This window comes from Pogona vitticeps, chromosome 8, assembly GCF_051106095.1.
Source record: "Pogona vitticeps strain Pit_001003342236 chromosome 8, PviZW2.1, whole genome shotgun sequence".
Lineage (NCBI taxonomy): Eukaryota > Metazoa > Chordata > Lepidosauria > Squamata > Agamidae > Pogona > Pogona vitticeps.
Window position 1 is genome coordinate 14099822 of NC_135790.1, and position 25758 is coordinate 14125579.

At 39.8% G+C, this 25758-nt stretch overlaps 1 protein-coding gene and 1 long non-coding RNA gene across 51 annotated transcripts in view; one reads left to right on the top strand and one right to left on the bottom strand.

Moving 5' to 3' along the window:
* The window catches only part of CAMK2B (calcium/calmodulin dependent protein kinase II beta), a 289277-nt gene that overhangs the window by 57185 nt on the left and 206334 nt on the right, over positions 1-25758 (top strand). For all 50 annotated transcript variants that reach the window (XM_072979233.2, XM_078379756.1, XM_020803578.3 and 47 more), the window contains exon 2: positions 1373-1467. In XM_072979233.2, coding sequence (XP_072835334.2) covers positions 1373-1467 — 95 coding nt within the window. The remainder of the gene's footprint in view (positions 1-1372; positions 1468-25758) is intronic.
* LOC144584195 (uncharacterized) overlaps positions 1-25758 on the bottom strand; it is an 80404-nt gene that overhangs the window by 8884 nt on the left and 45762 nt on the right. Inside the window, exon 2 of the long non-coding RNA XR_013538294.1 lies at positions 21448-21495. This is a non-coding gene — a long non-coding RNA (uncharacterized LOC144584195). The remainder of the gene's footprint in view (positions 1-21447; positions 21496-25758) is intronic.

Sequence of the window (25758 nt, forward strand, 5' to 3'; positions counted from 1 at the left end):
GCCATGAATCCATGACAAAATGGCCCCAGGTCTAATTTCGAGTTGTATTAAACTATAAATGTGAGATTGGGACAACAATGCTCCTTTCTGAGGTGAGCATAAGAAAGGTGCAGCATAACATCCTAAACTGGTAATGCCACAACTTCATTGCCTTTGTTAGAGAACATTTGTATGGACTCTAGAGTTATGATAAAATAATGCACATATATCCTGTCTAGGCTGCTGATGTGGTATATTTAATGCTTTTCTGTAAAACTATACACTATATATACTCTTTTACTATATGTTGTTTTCAGCACATTTTAGACCCCTTGGCCTGAAGATGTTTTCTGTTCAGAAATAGCCTAGAAGAATGAATTATTGTGCTAACACTGCAGAGTTTGTGCTTCTTTATAGATTTTTCTCCACAACAAATCTAGAGTAAGAGAATAGAACCCTCTCATTGTGCTTTTAACACAGCACTGCCCAAATATCTTCTATTGATCAGAGTCATTCTTCTCCACCCCCAAAAATTAATTGGTGAAAGAAGCTGTTTATACAGTGTTACATGTTGTAGTGATCCAGAAATTGTAATTCTGCTTGGTCTATCCCAAGAAGACACTCAGAATGACCAGTGAGGAACTGTCAGTTTTCACACTTATATCATCATGGTACCCATTGTAAAAAAACAACTAGTGAATCTTAAATGAAATTACTTCTAGTACTTTCATGCCCTGCCTTCAAGTATGACATGCACTTTCTTGTCTTCTGTTTCCACTTATTTATTCTGTTACCTAAGAGCCACAAAAGTTGTGTTAAACCAAGCTGCAGGTTTGTTTCAACAAGAAAATATTTTTCGCTTCTTGCTTTTGGCCACGTGGCAGAACTCTTTGTGCTTTTCTGAATATCTGGATTCATGGATTATGGGCTCTGTCTTGCACCCAAACGACATGCATCTATACATTTTACACTGTCATGCTTATTTTCTCTCCCTCACTCTCAGATGTTGTGGTGGTGGCACCTGTCTCAAGTTCTCCTCTGTTTATCATGTACTTGCCAATCCATCCATGTGAGTTCCTGAGTCATTTCCACCTAAGTAATCAGAATGGTTCCTTTGGTGTTTGAGGCGACATTTTCCCTCCTCTGTTCCCATCCTTGTATATTATAAGCTTGAGGATGAGGCAAGGATTTGTGGGCAATTATGGGAGCATTTAGGACTAAAGATTACAAAAGGTTCATATCAAAATGATAACAAGATTTTTACAAATGTATGCTTTATTTATTTATTTTTAAATGACGAGGTGTAGTATTGCTGTGAATACTCCAACAAGATTTCCCCAGTACATTAATTAATCTCTCCTTTCTCCTCCCTTTCTCTCCTCCCTTTCTTCAGAGGGGCTTTTTCAGTCGTGCGACGCTGTGTCAAACTCTGTACTGGACATGAGTATGCAGCAAAGATCATCAACACCAAGAAGCTCTCAGCAAGAGGTAGGCTCACTTTTCTTTGTTGTAATCGACTAGCCTTTTGAAGTTTCTGTTACAGGGCAATTCACTGCTAGCAATTCATTTGTATGTGGCAACCCTTTGTTATCAGCCAGGAGAGAACATAATGTGCCATAATGTTCAAATGTCAGGAATGATAGAGGGAAAAAGTAGAAGATTCATTGAAGACGAAACAAGCTGCTGTAGATCATCAGGCCAAAACCAAAAGAAAAATAAAGACAGACATGTTCTACTACCATAAAGACTAACTGCTGTATTTTAAATGTGAGCTTTTGTAGTCATGGTTAGTCTTTCTTTTGTTTTTTGGCCTGATATGCTAACCCTGACATGGCTAAAACCAACACTGTAGACTAGGAGTACAGCAATTATTGCCAGTCAAATGGGGAGATATGGAAGAACTCTAAAGCAACAAAGGCTGGCTTGTTTGTGGTATTTTTGAAGTTAGCTTGGAAGTTTTCCTTATCGTAGGCAAGTTAGGAGAGTTTTAGCTATTCTCCCAGAGGTGGCCATGCCATTAAGCCAAGTGAGGTGATCATTTCAGGCTGCTGAGGCAGTCTCTCTCCTGCCATCATGAGTTGCCCTTCTTGGGAGAACAAAATTTTATTTATTTATTTATTTATTTATTTATTTATTTATTTATTTATTTATTTATTTATTTATTTATTTATTCCCCGCCCCTCTAGACCATGTCTACTCGGGGTGGCTTACAACATAAAATATATCAATATAAAATATATATAATCATAAAATACAATTACTGTATTAGTTAAAACAATTAATTTAAGAAATTAATGTTGCAAAAAAATGTTGCAAACCTGTCCCAGCCACCTAAATCAGACCGCTGTCCCTACAATACAGGAAGACACTATTTCAGTACAAGTGTTCAAGTAAGATTCAATTGTCAGCTCAGCTGGTTTTTGTGTGTGAAGGTGGAATGGAGTTCTGTTTTGTCCTTTGGTTGCAGTGGCAAGATGCCTTGCACTAATCTGCACTTTCCAGATGTATCACTGTTCACTTGGAGTCTTGACATTTATGATGGGCTCGAAAGGTAGGATATTTCTCCTTTAGATAGTGGAAAGAATTGGATGTTGATACAAATGTGTGTGAGGAAAGGTGCTTGTAGATATAGGAATAAGGAAGCCAAAGTGAAAAAAATTGGGTTTCCGGAAGCCGCAGGACTGTGAGCAATCAACCCATGCCTTGTATGATCATAGAAATACGTGGGACTTGTTAAGCCATGGGAGTTGTCTTATTGATTGATTGATTGATTGATTGATTGATTGATTGATTGATTGATTGATTGATTGATTGATTGATTGATTGATTGATTTTATTCGATTTATATCCCGCCCATCTGGTATATTTTACCACTCTGGGCGGTTTACAGCATATCATAAATACATAAAGAAATACAAAAACATTACCATTCAGAAATAACAAATACTGTGCAGAATATAATAAATAATAAATAGCAAAGCAAAAAGAAATCAGATGTTGACAAGAGGGAAGGCCTGGATGTACATCCATGTTTTCAGTTGGGATTTGAAAGTATCCAGCGTAGGGGCCTCGTAAATCTCCGGAGGGAGGTTGTTCCAAAGGCAAGGAGCCACCGCCGAGAAAGCCCGGTTTCGTGTCTTTTCCCTCTGGACCTCCCTCGGCGTCAGGCTCCTCAGCCTCACCTCCTGACTCGCACGGGTGATCCGAGTAGATCTTGGTGGGAGCAGGCTTTCCACCAAGTATCGAGGTCCTAAACCATTTAGGGCCTTATAGATAAGCATTAGAACTTTGAAGTCAATGCAGAAATGGATGGGCAGCCAATTAAGTAACAGTGAAGCACCTCCCAGTGAACTAGGTCTTGTACATACTCCTTAAAAAGAAGGTTGGCCATAAAATTTAGTGCTCCTTCGCTAGTAATGTGAGTATTTAACTGGGTTAATGATTACTTTTCAGACAAATCACTGTCATTAATGAATAGAGTGGTCATGTGTGAATAGCTTCTTCATATTTCGGCATACCATTAGCAAGTATAAGATCTAGTTTTGGATGTAGTAATTTGGTTGCTGTGGGGGTGGGTTTAGAATTGATGGTTGTTTGGGGGGGGGGAAGTGTTCATCTTCTTGCAGTAGAAGACATGTGACAGTGGGCAAGTTAAAGCCTGCTTGTCAAATTACATGATTGGTTTTGTGAACATGGGAAGTTGCCCTGTACTGATTTACATGATTTATCAGTTTAGGTGTAGATGATGTGCGCTGATAGGCATCAGGCAAATATTCAGCGTTTCGGACAAAGATCTTTTCCAGCTCTATGTGGAGCAACTAGTGGTTGAACATGGAATATGGTGTGGTCTGTGGTGAGTCCTGAGCACAGAAAATTGGCCCCTGGAACCCAGGGATCTGATAACCTGTTTTATTTTATATACAGGGAACAAAATATTTATTCGATTGGCCAGCCCCTACCTTACTTCAGCCATTTCATTCTGAGAGATATTATCCAATGTACATAGAGTGTCAATTTGGGAGTGTTTCAGTGGGTTGGTAACTTTAAAGTCAAAGAAACAACCAAGATGGCAGAAGATATTGATGATAGATATATGCAAGTGGCAAGAAACCTGTTTACCTTATCATGAAGGTGGGATGTAACCCATTACAGATTGCAAGTGTGACATAGCACAACTCTGCAAGGTTTACACGGATGTTGTGGGTGTCTACCAAAGGAAGGCTAATGTGTTCTCAAAGGCTTTCATGGACGGGATCCATTGGTTGTTGTGGGTTTTTCTTTGGCCATGTTCTGAAGGTTTTTCTTCCTAATGTTTCACCAGTTTCTGTGGCTGGTATCTTCAGAGGACAGGAGCTAGAATTTTGTCTGTGTTCTGGTGTAGCGTGGTGGATTGCTGAGTATTTGTAGCTGTGGGGTCTGGGTTTTTTGTTCTTTTCAGGAGATTGGCTGTTTCCTGTGATCAGGGTGTTTATTCTTATGGGTGTTTTGTTGTGATAAGGGGGTCACGGACTGCACGCAGAAACTGTTGAAAAAACAACAACCTACAAACAGTATTCAGACCCACCACAAAATGCAACAAATGTTACAGTCAGCAAAGGACAAAAGGGATTCCCTCACCACTGCAGGAGTATACCGGATACCTTGCAGTTGTGGCCAGGTATATATTGGGACCACAAAATGTAGCATCCAGACCAAAATCAAAGAACATGAAATACACTGCATGCTAAAACAACCAGCAAAATCAACAGTAGCTGAACACACCCTGAAACAAGCTGGAATGAAATCCTATTTCAAAACACAGAAGTATTGTACAGTATTGGACAACACCAGCAATCATTATGTTAGACTACACAGGGAAGCCATTGAAATCCGCAAACACCAGCACAGCTTCAACAAAAAAGAAGAAAGTCTAAAAATCAACAAACCTTGGCTCCTAGCACTAAAAACTATAGCCTATAAAAAAAAGTCAATGACCTCTAAGGAGCCACAAGGACCAGTTATCACTGCACACAAAAGACAAGCCAACAACACCAATCAATCACAGTGACAGATCATTCCCCCCTTATCACAACAAAACACCCATAACAAAAAACACCCTGCTCACAGGGAATACCCAATATTCTGAAAAGAAAAAAAGCCCAGATCCCATAGCTACAAATACTCAACAATACCATCACCAGTGGAGGTGATGGCATCCCAGTGGAACTATTTAAAATCCTAAACGATGACGCTGTTAAAGTGCTACGTTCCATATGCCAGCAGGTTTGGAAAACTCAACAGTGGCCAGAGGACTGGAAAAGATCAGTCTACATCCCAATCCCAAAGAAGGGCAGTGCCAAAGAATGCTCCAACTACCGTACAATTACACTCATTTCACACGCTAGCAAGGTTATGCTCAAAATTCTCCAAGGCAGGCTTCAGCAGTATGTGGACCAACAATTCCCAGAAGTACAAGCTGGATTTCGAAGGGTCAGAGGAACTAGGGACCAAATTGCTAACATGCGCTGGATTATGGAGAAAGCCAGAGAGTTCCAGAAAAACATCTACTTCTGCTTCATTGACTATGCAAAAGCCTTTGACTGTGTGGACCACAGCAAACTATGGCAAGTCCCTAAAGAAATGGGAGTGCCTCACCACCTTATCTACCTCCTGAGAAATATGTGGGACAGGAAGCAACAGTTAGAACTGGATATGGAAACACTGATTGGTTCAAAATTGGGAAAGGAGTACGACAAGGCTGTATATTGTCCCCTGTTTATTTAACTTATATGCAGAATACATCATGGGAAAGGCTGGACTGGATGAATCCCAAACCGGAATTAAGATTGCTGGAAGAAATATCAACAACCTCTGATATGCAGATGATACCACTCTGATGGCAGAAAGTGAGGAGGAATTAAAGAACCTTGTAATGAGGGTGAAAGACGAGAGTGCAAAAAACGGTCTGAAGCTCAACATCAAAAATACTAATATCATGGCCACTGGTCCCATCACCTCCTGGCAAATAGAAGGGGAAGATATGGAGGCAGTGACAGATTTCACTTTCTTGGGCTCCATGATCACTGCAGATGGTGACAGCAGCCCCAAAATTAAAAGACACCTGCTTCTTGGGAGGAAAATGATGACAAACCTCGATAGCATCTTAAAAAGCAGAGACATCACCTTGCCAACAAAAGTCCGAATAGTCAAAGCCATGGTTTTCCCTGTAGCGATGTACAGAAGTGAGAACTGGACCATAAAGAAAGCTGACTGCCAAAGAATTGATGCTTTTGAATTGTGGTGCTGGAGGAGGCTCTTGAGAGTCCCCTGGACTGCAAGGAGAACAAACCTATCAATTCTAAAGGAAATCAATCCTGAGTGCTCTCTTGGAAGAACAGATCCTGAAGCTGAGGCTCCAATACTTTGGCCATCTCATGAGAAGAGAAGACTCCCTGGAAAAGACCCTGATGTTGGGAAAGTGTGAAGGCAGGAAGAGAAGGGGAAGACAGAGGATGAGATGGTTGGATAGTGTCATTGAAGCAAACAACATGAATTTAACCCAACTCTGGGAGGCAGTGGAAGACAGGAGGGCCTGGCGTGCTCTGGTCCATGGGATCACGAAGAGTCGGACACGACTAAACGACTAAACGAAAACGACACCAGAACACAGACAGAGTTCTGACTCCTGTCCTCTGAAGATGCTGGCCATAGAGACGGTCGAAACGTTAGGAAAAAAAACCTCCAGAACACGGCCAAACAGCCCAGAAAACCCACAACAGCTATTGGAGGCTGATGTACTTGTAGCTGTATTCACTCTCAGCTTCCAGCTACAGGTAGACTCACACACATGGACAGAGCTTGCAAGTAACAAGTTATATAAAACAAAGTTGGCTGTAATAATTTACTAGGTAGGGTAATGAGAGCATAACAAAGTTATATTTCAGAATTGCCATGCTAGTGGGAATGGAGATGCTTTATTGATATTGTTGCATATTGTCTGAAATAAATGGTGTGCTTCAGCACTTAATTATCTAATGCATATTCTATACTCTGAGTCAAGAAGAAACTTTTGCTAGGACAGACTATGGATAAACAGAATGATTTCTCGTAGGCAAATATTTCTGACAAAAATGTATTTTATCTTCCTGTCTGTTCAGCAGAATATTTCATATGGAAAGCTGATTTAGATTCAGCTAAAGGATGGGACATAATTGGGGGAAGAAATATAGTAATAAGTAGATATAGTGTCATCTGCAGCAATAAGCAGATAACACCATATAATTGGTAGAAAGAAGCCATGAGTTCAAACTTCTTCTGGTGAAAATGATAGAAGAAAGTGTATTTGAACGTTAAGAAGAAGAAGAAATAGCTGAGATCCAATAATGTAATGTTATGGTGTGCAAGTCTATTGATGTCATCAGCCACAGCCATATTTTGGTAATTAAAACTTTTCCTATCCTACCTCCCAGGTTCCTTGGCTTGCTTTCATCCTGGGGAAGTCTTCGGGGGAGGAGGCAGGACAGTGTATGCATATGTATGTGTGCATGTAATCTTAAATACCAGAAAATCATCATTGCTGATCCTGCTGCAGCTGCTGGGACAAGCGGCAGCAAGTTTCAGACATTGAAGCCTTTGTGCCTCTATCCTGCTGTTTCCAAAGGCTTCCCGAGGACCAAAGGGTGCCTAGGAACCAGAGAAGTGGGGGTGGGTGGGACAGGAAACTTTTAATGACCCAAATACAGCTGATGACATCAGATGTATGTGCCTAATTTTATATTACTAGATTTCTGCCAGAAGGGTTTCATAAATTTACAGAAGGATTGCATAAGTTTAATGTTGACGATGAAGATTTTCTATGCTTTGGTCCAACCTTCCATCCAAATATAAATTGTAGCCAAGAAATCAGAAGAAGATTTAAGACATGGAAAGTGGTTATGAAGGAACTTGAAAATATCCTCAAATGTAAGGATGTGCTACTGGAGACCAAGAGGAGGATCATAGTATTCCTGGTTACTGTGTATGGATGTGTAAGCTGGACATTGAAAACATTGATGGAGGGGGGAACAATTACTCATTTGAAATGTAGCACTAGAGGAGAGCTTTATGGATACCATGAACCGCCAGAAAGAAAAATAGATGGGTGCTAGATCAAATCACATCTGAACCTTCCCTAGAAGCAAAAACAAGGTTGTACTTTGGGCATATTATGAGAAGGCAAGACTGATTGGAAAAGACAATAAATTCTAGGAAAAATTGAAGGCAACAGGGAAAGAGGAAGACCCAAGATAAGATGGCCTGGCTTGGGTGGAGGGGGGGGCTCACAAAACTATATTCATGAGCTTGCAGGAGCTGACCAGGGCTGTTAATGACAGTATGTTTTGGAGATCACTAATTCATAGAATCTTCATATATTGGAAGCAAGTTGACAGGACATAAGTAAAAGTAATACATTTAAAAGCAACTTTTAAAATGTTGGTATTGGCTGATAGTTTTTTACTTTTGTCCAGGCAGAGAAACATTTATAAATGCCGGTTGGAGGGAGGTGTGCATGGTCTTTCCATGATCACGGTCCATCCGGGGACTAAGGGAGACTTGCCTCCCTATTTGAAGGTGAATCTGAGGACGAGGCTAGATAGGTAGGGTTACTAATTTGCTAATTGGATTAATGGGTTTAGATTGAAGAGGAGAGATTGTGGCTGAGATTGCTGAGTTTAAGAAGGAGCTGATTAGAAAGTGACAGGACATAAGCCATTTAAAAGGAGCTCAAGGCTAAACTCTGCGTTGAGATCACAGAGAAAAAGGAGAAGGCCAAACTCTGCTATTCCTTTCTCATCCTGTCCCACCACCATAGACCTGTGTTAAGGAGGATTTTTTTTGGTATCCAGGCAAGGTGAGTTGATTGTAGTTTGCAACCTTGAATACAGAATGACCTCCAGACTTCATTCATGTCCTTTAGAATAGAAGAAATCATGTTGTCCCCCCCACTCCAGGAATCGGGATGAATCCTTGCAAGCCATACTGTGGAATGCTGAGCTGGGCTTGAGTCGTTTTATGGTAGAAGTACATTTTTATATCTCAACCTATATTTATATCTGTATCAACCTGTATCTCAGAGAAACAGATTACTTCTTAACAATGAGACAAGTGATCTCCTTAGAAACCCAGATTGCACTGCTGAACATTTTTACATTTTACCAGAAACTTCATGAAGTCAGCAACTCAGCCCACCCTGTTATTTGAGGTAATAATAGAATCTCTGAAAGAATCCATGTATTCAGATTCAAATTTAAAGAATATGATTAAAAAGCTCCCATCATATTTCAGAGACTCCACTAATGACATCTTACTTCAGAACTTAGTATATGAATGAAAAGGATTAATTTTATAATGACACCATAGTTGTCCCACTGGATACCCCTCCTCTTTCTACCAGTATACTGCATAATTGTGGGATTCTGGCAGTAAATGAATTCCTTAACATTAACTGTTCTGAGGATCCTGCCATAAGAGGTTATTGCCACTTTGCAACAGTAGGCCTCACTTGTAGTAATTTTGCATTCAGTAGAGAGCACACTTTACAGCGATGGTGTATAGCAGTGGTTCTTAACGTGGGCGATAATGCTCCCCAGGGGGCGATTTCATTTTTCAGGGGGGCGATAGAACGAAAAGGGGCGGTGTGGGGGTGCTGTAGCAGAAGGGGGGCGGTAGGGGGGCCCTGGAGCAAGCCAAACCTGTTAAGATGGCTGCAGCCTTTTTACAGTGTGCATGAATATAGCCGCCTGGAGTAGTCTTAATTGATTAGATAGGCGGGATATAAATTAAATAAATAAATAAATAAATAAATAAATAAATAAATAAATAAATAAATAAATAAATAAATAAATAAATAAATAAATATTTTCCTCCAATCTTAATTTCAGAGTTTTCGTCTTGAAATTTTTAGTTCCTGCATTGTGGTTTGTTTTTATGCCCTTTTAATATTTCTTTTTGCATCTTAAAATTTGCTTGCAACTAAATCATTAAATGTTTTTGGGGCATTTCATTTTCTTGGAACTGAATTTTGTTTTCAGGGGTCATTGGATTTAAGTGTCATAAATAAATAAATACATACATAAATACATAAATACATAAATACATAAATAAGAAAGAAAGATATCATCACCGCGGGGAGGGGGGCGGTGATAACTTCCTCAATGGCTCAAGGGGGTGTTTCTTTCAAAAAGGTTAAGAACCACTGGTGTATAGCAATGAGTACTCTCATGGTGCTGTCTTATGCAAATTGTTTCATTGTCAAGCTTAAAGAGGTCAGTGGCAGACTTCTTATGTGGTGCTGATGATACATTGATGATAACAGCACTGAAAATCCATATACCCTTTTCCTTAGTGTTCTCCTTATCACTGAAAACAACATTTACCTTTATATTTTTAGTATTTGCAGTAACTTCCTTACCATTGAAAACAGCATTTACATGTTATATTTTTATAGCCGCCTAGAGTGGTCTGGTAGTCCAGATAGGTGGGATATAAATCAAATAAACAAACAAACAAACAAATAAACAGTTAATGTGAGAGAATCTTGTTAGGGGATTGCTTTGTGTAATAGAATAACTGAAGTTGTATATCCTGTAGCATTTAAATCCACGGTTTTTTGTTGTTGTCTGGTGCAACTAACCAATAGTGGAGCTTAATTAACTGGTCAAGAGAAGAGGGGGTCATGCAACCTATCCAACATGTTAGTTTATAAGCACTTCCTTCCTCTCAGGTGAGGTTGCCTGTTGCCTTGCTAATAAATCCAACAAGTTGAATAGGTGATCATGTGCTAGGTTGGGGCACATGGCTGTGGGGGGTGCAGATAGCTCACCCTGAAGAGAAGGATATGAACACTTTGAAAGAAAGGAAAAGACCAACTCAAAGAGACAGGAAGTGGTAAATCTTTGCTTTTTGGGAGGCAATAATGAAAAGAAACAGCCAATGAAAAGGACAAACTGCTATGCTTCCAAATGCCTTTTTTAGACAGACATTAACAACAAAAAGGTGCAAATTGGTGATGCTTCTAGAAGAATCTGCCAAGATTAGCAAGACTGGAAATTTTGCTACCTCAAATGCATAAAGAGAAATATGGCATACAGCTTCGCTTTTAGAGTCAGATACATTTGGAACACTAAAGAATCCCCCCCCCCTTTTTGCATGCATACACTCACACTGTTGCACTTCCTTCCTTCACTTCTCCCAGCAGCTCTACTGGGAAAGAAAGCACATAAGGATTACTCTTAACAGGCCCTCTGTCCCAGCATCCTCAGTTTTGCTGGCCATCACAATACACAAAAAGAATAACTTTCCTAGCAGGATTAGGCTGTTTGGTAGGCTAGTGAGAGACTGGATTTGCTGGGGAACGAATGATACACATGGGGATGATACTTCCCATATGTTTAGTAAATCCTTTTTCTTACCATAGTAAGTAACACCAGTGTAGTCCTATTAGGAGGACTCCTATTAGGAGGCTTTAGTGAGTCAGCTCCTGAGTAAATTTCATTGATTCTTATGGGGCTATTCTAGTGCTGTATACAATTTAAAATAGTCCACAGACAAATATTAAGTATCTTTTCTTCTGAGATACACTAGATTTCTTATATTTGGATGCTTTTTTCTGTTTCAGAAAGCTTTCGGGTTTTGTGTTATTCTGCCATTGGCTTTGTGTAGCTTTCATATAATTGTTTTGGAATTCTGGTGTATCCATGTTTGCTTTTAAACTACTCAATTTTCACATTTTAAGTGCATACAAGTATTGTACTGCTTTTAATGTGATAAGCTCTGGCCAAAAGAAATTAAGAAAGTTTGTGGCCGAAACAGATAATGTTAATTCTGTGAACCATGTTCTTTACTTCTGTATCAATATGTTATGATATTTTGCAGGCAGGCAGGCAGGCAGGCAGGCAGGCAGGCAGGAAGGCAGGAAGGAAGGAAGGAGAGAAAGGGTTAACTGCAGGAAGGAAAGAAGGAAGGAGGGAGGGAGAGAGAAAAAGAAATGATTGTCTACAGGAAGGAAGAAGGGAGAGAGAGAGGGAGAGAAAGGAAGGAAGGATTGACTACAGGAGAAAAGGAGGGAGAAAGAAAGAAATAAAGAAAAAGTTATATAAAGCCATAAGAGAGGGTTTGAAGTGAGTGTCTATACGTTGACAAAGCAAAATTTTAATTTCCTTTGCTTGTTCGTGTAAAACTTGGCTTTTCTAACCTTCCCCTTTCATTAAAATCAAACAAAAGTAAAGATGAGTTATGAAAATAATTGTTTGATAGTAAGTAATTGTTTAATATTTCTGTACATGGTGACAACATGCAAGAGAATGATGCTGAGTGGCTGAGAAACAGCACATGGCCTTTCTTGCTACTGCGCAGACAGTCAGAAGCCATGGGAAGAGTGAGTCAGAGTCAGTCTGTGTTAGCGTTCGGATGGACTTCATGATTGTGTTTTTTCAATTTCTGCTAATAAAACTGTTTGATTTTTATCCAGCAAAGTGATTTTTCAATATTATCACAGTGAATTCTGTAACAGTTTTGACTGGGCCTCAGAATGGATTGCTAGCTGAATTCGAAACGTAAAGGAACTGATGCTATTGATGAGAGGGTGCATCCTGTTCAAACTTCCAGTCACCTTAAAAAGTATCACTGTTATAGCAAGGAATATATGTCAATTGGCTTCATGTGTACAGGTTTCAAACATAAGCAAGTATCCCAGTGTGTGTTGTGTTACAAGGTATTGCCCAACAAGACCATGAAACCATCAAATTTAGAAGACATCTCAGTATTAAACATAATGAACATGCCACAAAGAGCATCACTTTTTTCAAAAGCAAGGAACATGATCATTGAGAATGTAAGAAAATGTTAAAAAGAGACTGCAACTGGTTGTAACAATGAAAATACAGTGAGGGCCTCATTTGAAGTTTTTCAACTAATAGCAAAAATACAATACCTAAAGAACTTATATTACCTGCTGCAAAAATCATGGTTTCTTCAACAAGAAAGCTGCCGAAGACCCTTCCTTAATACTTTTGTCTAATGACACAGTTAAGAAACTACTGTATTTTTCGCACCATAAGACGCACTTTTTCCCCACAAAACAGGGGGGTGGAAAGTCTTTGTGTCTTATGCAGCGAAGAAAACAGATTATATTTTCCTGTTTTCTTCTCCTAAAAAATTGGTGCGTCTTATGGAAAGGTGCGTCTTATGGAGCGAAAAATACGGTAATTGATTATTTAATATATTCTCGAAGGCTTTCACGGCCGGGATCTGATTGTTGTAGGTTTTTCGGGCTGTTTGGCTGTGTCCTGGAGGTTTTTCTTCCTAATGTTTTGCTAGTTTCTGTGGCTGGCATCTTCAGAGGACAGGAGTTAGAACTCTGTCTGTGTTCAGCACTGATGATTTGACAGCCAGTATCAAGGAACAATTATTAGAACATGAGTGCCCCCCTTCTTTGCATTGCAGTTGGACTAAAGCACAGACATAACAAACAAAGCAATCTTACTGTGCTGCATTAGATAATGAGCACAAGATAAATGTTTTTGAAGACATACTGTTCATCTCCTCATTGGTACACACTACAGCTGAAGAAATATTTAACAGCTTCAGTGAGTTTATAGCATCTCCTTACATGAATTGGTTGGAATACATTGGAATTAGCATAGATGGAGTATGAGCAATGTCTGGAAAGCTTACTGGACTTGTAGCATGGATTAAAGAAATTATACTGTTGGTGATTTGGTACCATTGCCGCATCCATAAGGAAGCTCTAGTTGCTAAGAACATAGCAGAAAAACTAAAGCAAACCTTAAATGAATCAGTCAGCATTGTCAACTGTATAAAAAGCAAATAACTGAATTCAAAACTTTTTGAATAGTTTTACAAAGATATAGACAGAGAAGAATCCCAGCTTTTACTATACTGTAAAGTTCATTGACTATCATTGAGGTAGAGTTTTTGGGGAACAGAGATGAGATAAGATGATTCTTCATGGAGAAGCAATTTCACCTAAATGAAGGTTGGATAGATTTTTCCTGGCTAGTCAGATTAGCATATCTGTCAGATATTTTCGCCCATTTGAGTATGCTCAGTTTAAGTCTTCAAGGAGAAAAAAATTACAGTTTTTCAAGTTGAAGACAAGATTGAAACAATGATCAAAATGTTGGAATTGTGGCATCATCATCATCTATCAAACTGAAACTATGAGACATTTCCAGATCTCACAAATATTCTTGGTTCCACCGAGGAAGAGTTGTCTAAGGAGGACACATAACTTATTGCATAACAATAAGTTTTGACTGCTAGATTTCTGTATTTTGTTAGTTTTTCCAATTCGTTATTTTCAGCTCTGGTATGCCCTGGAATTGCAATGTCAATGTTCCAGACATTTCTTCATTCTATTACTACTATGTGTGGTATGTTCTGTTCAAGGTGTTTACCAGTTTGGATCCAGAAATCCCACAAAATATTGACTTTGTCATTTTCTGGCACCTTCTCTACCTAATGTTCCCATGGGTTTTTGGGGGCTGCCAAATTATATTTTTTGCATAATTACCTGTGCACTAATTTTGCCACTTGATCCGTTCTAATTTTGTAATCTGTTTGTGCAATCTTGTGGCCATTTGCAGGTGAGGTGTGACATGATTTCATCGATTTCTTGGCAGAGCTGACATTTGCTGTTAGCACTAATTCCTTGCATCTTAGCTTTCATCACATTGGTTTGGAGTGCTTGTTCTTGTGCAGCAAACATCAAGCCTTTGATTTCTTTCTCAGTGGTTCCCAGTTTTAACCATGCCCATGTTGAATTGTCATCATGCTTTTCATCAGTATTTCTCAGGTGTTGTGCATGTAGTGGTTTATTTTTCCAACTATTTGATTTATTTTTAAATTGTTGGTTCTTATTGAGCCTTTTTTCTGTTGTTTTCCAATATTCTCCATTTTCACCACCTTAAGTAATTTTTCTCTGCTTGTTCTAATAGAATCACTTAAGTTTTTCTTCTTCTTCTGTACTTCCTGCTGTATTTGCAGTCATCCACAGCCTCCAATTTTTCATGGTATATATAATCTGTCCATATCAGTTTTTGGATATAGCATGTGATACATGTTCATTAGTTTCTGTGTTTTTTGATCCAATTCTTCTAATTCATTTTGAGTCCAATCTATTATTCCTGCTGGGTATCTAATTACTGGAATAGCCCATGTGTTGATTGTATTTCCATCATTTAATTTTGATTTTAAGATTTTCTTCAGTCTTTTGTTGTATTCCCTTTCCGTCAGTTCTTTAACTTTTGTGTGCAAGATGTTATCTGCTTCTAGTATTCCAAAGTATTTATATTTTTCTTCACTCGATAGTGATTTTGTATCACCATTGTTCATTTTTTGATATTTTTCTCTTATTTTTCTTGAGGAACCTCTGAATATTTTTACCAAAGAATTTTAGACAGGTGTTAATCCAGTGGTGTGGCAAGGAGTCAAATGCTGTCCAAGCCAGTTTTTCCATATTCCTCCTAAAATGGGTAAACCTGCTGCCTCCCAAAATGTAGGGCCTTTTCTTTGGCCAGATGCAAGGTCATGCCTACTGCTATATTATATGGCAAATTTAATGCAGTTCCCTATTCTGAAAGGCACTGCCCATGTGAACAGGGGGTGCTGGAAACCCTTGTTCGTATGCTTTTGCACTGACCACTTCACTCGATCAGCTGATCAAGGTTGAAAGCCTCAATTTTATTAAAGCTGGAAGGGAGGTCAGATCTGGATAAAGTTCCCTGTATGTAGGTGACTGAGATGACTGACATTGTAGAAAGAGCCGCAGACTTCCTTGATAGTATTGTTAGGAGATGAACCATTGTTCCTTTATGGATGTCTAACACTTTCCTGCTCTCTTGATACCTATATATGTAGTTACCTAACAAACTACAGTCAACCCTCGACTTACGAACGGCCTTACATATGGACTTTTTGATTTATGAACAGCTCCGTTGGCAAAAATTGGCATCGATTTGCAAACGGAGCTCGACCTACAAATGAGGTTGAGGCGCCGTTCGTAAGTCAATGGCATTTTTTTTGCCAACGGAACCATTTGTAAATGGCTCCCTGCAAAAAGGCAGGGAAAAAGGGCTGGAAATTTGAATTTGCTGCCCTTTCTCCCTGCCTTTTTGCCTTCGGAGCTCTCAAAGGGCTTCCTCCCATGTTGGGGGAAAAGCCCTTTGACAGCTCTGAAGCCACCGATCGCGGCGGCGGGGACCCCCAGAGAGGTCTCCCAGGGCTTGCCCGCCACCATTGGAGACGTCCCTAGGGGTCCCCGCCACCACGATCTACGGATTCGGAGTTCTCAAAGGGAGTTCTCCGAAGGCAAAAAGACAGGGAGAAAGGGCAGGAAATTCGAATTTCCCGCCCTTTCTCCCTTCCTTTTTGGTTTCGGAGTTCTCAAAGGGCTTTCCCCCTGAAATCGGAGGAAGCCCTTTGAGAGGTCCGAACCCAAAAAGGCAGGGAGAAAGGGCAGGAAATTCAAATTTCCAGCCCTTTCCCCCTGCATTTCATTCCTTTTGAAATACTGGAATGGATTAATTCTGTTCCCATGCATTTCAATGGGAAATGGTACTTCGACTTATGAACGTTTCGACGTACGAACATCGTTCCAATACGGATTAAGTTTGTAAGTCAAGGTACCACTGTATCTTGACTATGTCCAATTTTTACTTATGCCAATAAAAGCTTTATTTATCTTATTTATTTTATCCAAGCCATGTTAAGATTTGTTTTTCATCTTTTTGCATTATTTAGCATTATTTTAGCAATACGTAGCTGATATTTTGCGCCTCTTCACTGTTTAAAGCTTCCTTTCTCTTCAGTTGGGTATCGGGGGTTTTCAATTAAATAATTTTATGTTGATCTTGTAAGTACTCTTGTGAGGAGCTTCAACATGGCTGGGAGGCACGTAATTGGCTGATAACTGCCAGGTTCATTGCTCTTTTGATGATCTTTTATAATCAGGAATGTGTGGCCCATTGTCATTGGATCTTCTCAATTGCACTCCCATACGTTGATGGGGACTTGTTAAATGCTTTAACTAAAATCTGTGCAGCTCATTTGGACAAGGTGCAATTCAGTTTTTCACAGCCTTTACTTGCCTCTTAATCATTTCAGTTGTTATTACGGTATCATCTGTATGTTTTCCTTGAGTTTCTTTACAAACGTATTTAATTCAAGAGGTGTTTTTGTTATGTTCAGTTTTCCATTTTGAAGTGCCAGGAGTTTTCTGGATTTTTTTTCTTGTAACCACATTCCATGGTTATTACGGTAGCTGTGTTATATATGTACTGGTTTGTTTCATTTAGCTTGGTTGGTTGGGGTTGCTCTGATTACTACATTTGCATCTGTCAGTAGATTAATTCCAATAAAGATATTACGAGAGGAGTGTGTGCATTAAAATAATAACTTATTTCTCCCTTCTCTCCAAATTTGAAGACCCTTAATGAGAAACTTTAGATAAATATTTGATGCACTCTATGATTTTAAATTTTGAATTAAGTCTTGGTGGGAGCAACAAAATATATTTAAAGGGGGGTCCATGGTAAAGGTTAAGAACCTCTAGACTGACTTGTCTTCTGACTGGTCAAACTTGATTTGAATACAACGGAAAATTGTGAATTTTATTAGAAGCATGATAAAGCTACCCTTTTCTGTTCATTATGTTTGGCTATTTTGTGGGCTGTGTTTGTTTGCTGTGTATTGCTCACACTACACCTGGAGCATACCTTTGCCATGTTTTTAAGGAAGTTTTAATCCTGCTAAATTTTACACAGAGACTGTCAGTTTTGCCACTCCAGTATCTTTGCCAAGAAAACCCCATGAACATAAACAAAAGGCTAAAAGATAAGGCTCTGGAAGAAGAGCCCCTCAGGCTGGAAGGCATCTAACATGCTACTGAGGAAGAGCAGAGGAAAAGTACAAGTAGCTCCAGAGCTAATGAAATGGTTGGGTCAAAGCCGAAAGGATGCTCAGCTGCAGACGCGCCTGGAAGTGAATGGAAAGTCCGATGCTGCAAAGAAAAATACTGCATAGGAACCCGGAATGTAAAATCTATGAACCTTGGCAAACTGGATGTGGTCAAACAGGAGATGTCAAGAATAAACATTGACATCCTGGGCATCAGTGAACTAAAATGGACGGGAATGGGCGAATTCAATTCAGACGACTATCATATCTACTACTGTGGGCAAGAAGCCCATAGAAGGAATGGAGTAGTCCTCATAGTCAACAAAAGAGTGGAAAAGCTGTACTGGGATACAATCTGAAAAATGATAGAATGATTTCAATACGAGTCCAAGGCAGACCTTTCAACCTCACAGTAATCCAAGTTTATGCACCAACCACCGATGCTGAAGAGGCTGAAATTGAACAGTTTTATGAAGACTTACAACACCTTCTAGAACTGACACCAAAGAAAGATGTTCTTGTCATTATAGGGGACTGGAATGCTAAAATCGGGAGTCAAGAGATAAAAGGAAGAACAGGTAAGTTTGGCCTTGGAGTTCAAAATGAAGCAAGGCAAAGGCTAACAGAGTTTTGTCAAGAGAACAAGCTGGTCATCACAAACGCTCTTTTCCAACAACATAAGAGGCAAATCTACACATGGACATCACCGGATGGGCAATACCGTAACCAGATTGACTATATTCTCTGCAGCCAAAGATGGAGAATCTCTATACAGTCAGCAAAAACAAGACCTGGAGCTGATTGTGGCTCTGATCATCAGCTTCTCATAGCAAAATTCAAGCTTAAACTGAAGAGAGTAGGAAAAACCACTGGGCTACTCAGGTATAATCTAAACCAAATCCCTTATGAATACACAGTGGAAGTGAAGAACAGATTTAAGGAACTAGATTTACTGGACAGAGTGCCTGAAGAACTATGGAGGGAGGCTCGTAACATTGTACAGGAGGCAGCAACAAAAACCATCCCAAAGAAAAGGATATGCAAGAAAGCAAAGTGGCTGTCCAATGAGGCCTTACAAATAGCAGACAAGGGAAAGGAAACAAAATGCAAGGGAGATAGGGAAAGTTACAGAAAATGTAATGGAAACTTCCAAAGAATAGGAAGGAGAGACAAGAGGGCATTCTTAAATGAACAGTGCAAAGATATAGAGGAAAGTAAAGGATAAACCAGAGATCTGTTTAAGAAAACTGGAGATATTAAAGGAACATTTTGTGCAAAGATGGACATGATAAAGGACAAAAATGGTAAGGCCCTAACAGAAGCAGAAGACATGAAGAAGAGGGAAGCAAGAATACACAGAGGAATTATACCAGAAAGATCTGGATATCCCGGACAACCCAGATAATGTGGTTGCTGACCCTGAGCCAGACATGCTGGAAAGTGAAGTCAAGTAGGCCTTAGAAAGCATGGCTAGCAATAAGGGGAGGTGATGGCATTCCAGTTGAACTTCTTAAAATCTTTAAAAAATGACAATGTTAAGGTGCTAGACTCAACATGCTAGCAAGTTTCGAAAACTCAGCAGTGGCCAGAGGACTGGAAAAGGTCAGTGTACATCCCAATCCCAAAGAAGGGCAGTGCCAAAGAATGCTCCAACTACCGTACAATTGCACTCATTTAACACACTAGCAAGGTTATGCTCAATATCCTCCAAGGCAGGCTACAGCAGTATGTGGACCAACAACTCCCAGAAGTACAAGCTGGATTTCGAAAGGGCAGAGGAACTAGAGACCAAATTGCTAACATGTGCTGCATTATGAAGAAAGCCAGAGAGTTCCAGAAAAAACATCTAGTTCTGCTTCATTGAACTACGTAAAAGCTTTTGATTGTGTAGACCAGAACAAACGATGGCAAGTTCTTAAAGAAATGGGAGTGCCTGACCATCTTATCTACTGGATATGGAACAACTGATTATCTGTCTCATGAGAAACCTATACGTGGGACAGGAAGCAACTGTTAGAACTGGATATGGAACAACTGATTGGTTCAAAACTGGGAAAGGAGTACGACAAGGCTGTATATTGTCTCCCTGCTTATTTAACTTATATGCAGAATACATCATGTGAAAGGCTGGACTGGAGGAATCCCAAACCGGAATTAAGATTGCCGGAAGAAATATCAACAACCTCCGATATGCAGATGATACCACTCTGATGGCAGAAAGTTAGGAGGAATTAAGGAACCTTGTAATGAGGGTGAAAGAGGAGAGTGCGAAAATGGTCTGAAGCTCAACATAAAAAAAAAAAAAGATCATGGCCACTGGTCCCATCATTTCCTGGCAAATAGAAGGGGAAGATATGGAGGCAGTGACAGATTTTACTTTCTTGGGCTCAATGATCACTGCAGATGGTGATAGCAGCCACAAAATTAAAAGACGCCTGCTTCTTGGGAAGAAAGTGATGAAAAACCTAGACAGCATCTTAAAAAGCAGAGACATCATCTTCCCCAAACTGGTCCGCATATTCAGAACTATGTTTTTTCCAGTAGTGATGTATGGAAGTGAGAGCTGGACCATAAAGAAGGTTGACTGCCGAAGAATTGATGGTTTTGAATTGTGGTGATGGAGGAGACTCTTGAGAGTCCCCTGGACTGCAAAGAGAACAAACCTATCAATTCTAAAGGAAATCAACCCTGAGTGCTCACTGGAAGGACAGATCCTGAAGCTGAGGCTTTTGCCATCTCATGAGAAGAGAAGACTCCCTGACCCTGATGTTGGGAAAATGTGAAGGCAAGAGGAGAAGGGGACGACAGAGGACGAGACGGTTGGACAGTGTCATTGAAGCGACCAACATGAATTTGACCCAACTCCGGGAGGCAGTGGAAGACTTGAGGGCCTGGCGTGCTCTGGTCCATGGGGTCATTATGACATGACATGACTTAACAGCTAAACAACAAGAAAAACTTGCAAAGGAAACATTTGCCTTGAAAGGAAGATATTTGCTGTATTGCAAAGCACAGTCAAAGCCATGGAACATGCTGTCCTGTTGAAAATGTTCAAGAGGAGAAACAAATGAAAAAACAAGTAAAGAAAAGAAAGAAGGGAAAAATGTCTTGTGGCCTACTTTTAAGAAAGCTGCCTTTGGTCTTTAAGCTTCCTTGCATCCTTTTTAGGAAAGGCAGGATAGAAACATTTTTAGAAACTAAACAATAAGTCTGTTGTACATAAAGTTTCCATGGGGGTTGTTTTTACTGCTTTTTTCCCCTTTTTCTTATTTTTTATGCTGAGGCAGACTAACTTTTGAAAAGAAATGCGAAAGAAAATCCCAAGACTTTTCTTGAAGGTAGTTATTGAAAATAAAAAAACAAAGCAGGTTGAAGCCAGTTAATAAAAGCTGGTCCGAAACCTCTTGGAAATAAGTCCTTGGGTAGTCTGATACAGAACAGGAAACTAGTTACTGAATGGCTTTCATAATTTTACCATGCCTTGGTAGGGCAAACAGTAGAGATTGCTTGTGGACCTGAAGGTTGGTTCCTTACCCTACAATTTTCTGGGTGAAGGCTCTCCCTGCCTTGTTAATGAGTTGCCTGTGGAAAAGAGAAAGAAAAAAAGAGGAAAAAGGGTCCACCAGTTTGAAAATGTAGAAGGCAGCTGTAACTGGATCAATACACAAATATTTCATGTTAAAATTGTTTACATATTGAGATTTTCCTATATACAAGCTTTTTCTGTCTCTCATGATGCTCAGAATCTAATCTGAAGTGTTTCAGATGCCAAAGTTATGTGACAATTTCATAATATCATCATTATAGAACTGCAGAACTGGAATCATCAAATCTAATTCCTGTCAAGGAACATAGTGGAGAATTGAACTCCCAGTCTCTGATTTTGCAGCCAAATAGCTAAACCACTGAACTATCCAGCAGTTCATAACAATCTGTCATGCTATACAAGAAAGAACTTTTCTAAATAAAAGCTTGCTACTTTTTTGGCTGGCTGTTCAAGTGAATTACTCTCTTAAAATACACTCTTTTTATAGACAGTACATTTGTGTAGCTTCATTTCCCACCCACTGGCCTTTTTATTTGTCTTTGAGTCAAGTAATTATAACCCTTAACAATGCTACTATAAAAATCGGCTTCTATCATAAAAGTTACATTGTAATTGTTTGTCACTGTGAGATACATTTCTGACACTAAAAAAACTATAAAACCTCTTCAGTTTCTTTTTTCAGGCATGAACTTTTTCTCTCCGCCCCCCCTTCATTTGAAACATGAGTCTACTTTGTTTTTAAAAATCAATTTCGTTATTTGTACTGCTTAGTAGTAACACTTGGTATAATTTCAAAGCGAAGTTGATGTTGCATCCAAAAGCTTTTAGAATCACTAATGGAAAGAGCTGGGTAATTGCAAACCAATTAACAAGTTATTGATCGTGTTTAAAACAGTGGAAGAGACTGATAACAAGGCTCGGTCAATAAAAACATGAAGAACAAACATACAGCAGAGGCTAGTCACAAATACTTGAAGGAAACTGGTGTCATCAGACAGTCCTGGGTTTTTTGTTTGCTTGTTTTGGAGTAAAAAAAAGTTGTTCTGGTTCTCATCCTTTTTAGTGTACTATTGTGGTTTTGATAACCTTCACTAGCTTGCAGAGAAATGAGTATCCTTAAGGTTTAAAGCCAGAGTCTTTGCCCCATGCACATTAGGGGTTGCTTTTTATTATTGACCTTGTTCACTGTAATGTCTAGAAGTTAATGCTAAGGTTTTTTCCTAGCAGTTCTAGCACACTCAAATTTGGAGCAGCTCTGACTCAGGTTCTATTTGGGGCTCAGTCTCTCTGTACATAAGCAAAACGTGGCCTCACAGATAGGAGACGTACTGGCCTCAATTTAAGTCCTTGTTTGACACTGAACTTTTTCGGAACAAAGCTCTATGTAGACCATCTCTTTGCATTTTCCTGATTCACCGACGGAAGGTTTTGTTTTCTTAATCCAGTTGATGTTCAACTGGAATATTCTGTACTTGTGTTTTGTTACACAGGAGTGGGGACTCTACTTCCAAATACAGTTGCAACACAATCTTTACAGCTATGAACAAGGCATAATATTATTGTCTCATCTGTTTCAAAACAGCAGACTGATGATGACGTGTAATGCTACCTTGCTAATCCAGTGAAACCTATCTCACTGCTGCTGTCATCATTATCTTCATCTTCATCACCAATACCACCATTATTGCTACACTGTTGAAACATATAGGTATTTTCACTTCTTTGCTACACTGTTGAAACATACAGGCATTTTCACTTCTTTGCTACACTGTTGAAACATATAGGCATTTTCACTTCTTTGCAGGAAGTTCAGAGAGTTTTGTCAGTTGTACAGGCCACCAGCTTCCTTAGCATGTACGTTGGTTAGAATCTTGTCAGTTTCACACAAGGTTAAAAAACACTACTGGTTCATTAACATATGTCCCCTTTATTAGTTATTGTGCAGCAGAGCAAACATTCTACAAGGCAGCCCACCCAAATTATAACTTTGAGACTGGAATTTGAATTATCACCAAATTTGGCACCAATGTAGCAGACAGTCTGAGCTTCGTTTAGTCGTTCAGTCGTGTCCGACTCTTCGTGACCCCATGGACCAGACCACGCCAGGCCCTCCTATCTTCCACTGCCTCCCGGAGTTGGGTCAAATTCATATTGGTTATTTCGATGACACTGTCCAGCCATCTCATCCTCTGTTGTCCCCTTCTCCTCTTGCCTTCACACTTTCCCAACATCAAGGTCTTTTCCAAGGAGTCTTCTCTTCTCATGACATGGCCAAAGTATTGGAGCCTCAGCTTCAGGATCTGTCCTTCCAGTGAGCACTCAGGGTTGATTTCCTTTAGAATTGATAGGTTTGTTCTCCTTGCAGTCCAGGGGACACTCAAGAGCCTCCTCCAGCACCACGGTTCAAAAGCATCAATTCTTTGGCGGTCAGCTTTCTTTATGGTCCAGCTCTCACTTCCATACGTCACTACAGGAAAAACCATAGCTTTGACTATTCGGACTTTTGTTGGCAAGGTGATGTCTTTGCTTTTAAGACGCCGTCTCGGTTTGTCATCGCTTTCCTCCCAAGAAGCAGGCGTCTTTTAATTTCGTGGCTGCTGTCTCCATCTGCAGTGATCATGGAGCCTGAGAAAGTGAAATCTGTCACTGCCTCCATATCTTCCCCTTCTATTTGCCAGGAGGTGTTGGGACCAGTGGCCATGATCTTAGTTTTTTTGATGTTGAGTTTCAGGGCGTTTTTTGCACTCTCCTCTTTCACCCTCATTACAAGGTTCTTTGATTCCTCCTCACTTTCTGCCATCAGAGTGGTATCATCTGCATATCGGAGGTTGTTGATATTTCTTCCGGCAATCTTAATTCCGTTTTGGAATTCTTCCAGTCCAGCCTTCCGCATGATGTATTCTGCATATAAGTTAAATAAGCAGGGAGACAATATACAGCCTTGTCGTACTCCTTTCCCAATTTTGAAGCAGTTGTTCCATATCCAGTTCTAACAGTTGCTTCCTGTCCCACGTATAGGTTTCTCAGGAGATAGATAAAATGGTGAGGCACTCCCATTTCTTTAAGGACATGCCATCGTTTGTTGTGGTCCACACAGTCAAAGGCTTTTGCATAGTCAATGAAGCAGAAGTAGATGTTTTTCTGGAACTCTCTGGCTTTCTCTATAATCCAGCGCATGTTAGCAGTTTGGTCTCTGGTTCCTCTGCCCCTTCCGAATCCAGCTTGTACTTCTGGGAGTTCTCGGTCCACATGCTGCTGAAGCCTACCTTGTAGGGTTTTGGGCATAACCTTGCTAGTGTGTTAAATGAGTGCAATTGTCCGGTAGTTGGAGCATTCTTTGGCACTCCCCTTCTTTGCAATTGGGATGTAAACTGATCTTTTCCAGTCCTCTGGCCACTGTTGAGTTTTCCAAACTTGCTGGCATATTGAATGTAGCACCTTAACAGCATCATCTTTTAAGATTTCAAATAGTTCAACTTGAATGTCATCACCTCCACTGGCCTTGTTGTTAGCCAAGCTTTCTAAGGCCTACTTGACTTCACTCTTCAGGATGTCTGGCTCAAGGTCAGCAACCATGTTATCTGGGTTGTCCGGGATATCCAAATCTTTTTGGTATGATTCCTCTGTGTATTCTTGCCACCTCTTGATGTCTTCTGCTTCTGTTAGATCCCTACCATTTTTGTTCTTTATCATGTCCATCTTTGCACAAATGTTCCTTTAATATCTCCGATTTTCCTGAACAAAACTCTGGTTTATCCTTTTCTGTTATTTTCCTCTATTTCTTTGCATTGTTCATTTAAGAAGGCCCTCTTGTCTCTCTTTGCTATTCTTTGGAAGTCTCTGTGGTAAAAGCGTTCCTTAGAACTGCCTTTACACGAGACAGAGAGGGATTCAGAATGATCAGTCCCTATTGCCAGCAAAACCGGGTCCGGTAATTTTGCTCTAGGCGACTTCACACTCCTTCACCCAAGTCTGTCTCGATTTTAAATAAACAATCTGGAAGGTCTGCTCTTCCTCTTTATTTACTTTAGGACCCTAATTTGGTAATATGGTAATGTGGCCAGATCAAAACAATCTAAGTCAAAAATATCCAATTTACTACTGTAGCATGGTCTAAACAAGGAGACAGCTTACAGACAATTTGTCTTTTTATATTTTATTACAAAAGATAACATTTCAACAAGCTTAGTTTAACGTCATTTAGTATATAACCCCCAGCCTTAGCCACTAGTTATTTCCTCTATAAAATGAAAACAATAAAATGTCTAACTAGATCTTAAATAAGCATTCTTACGCAA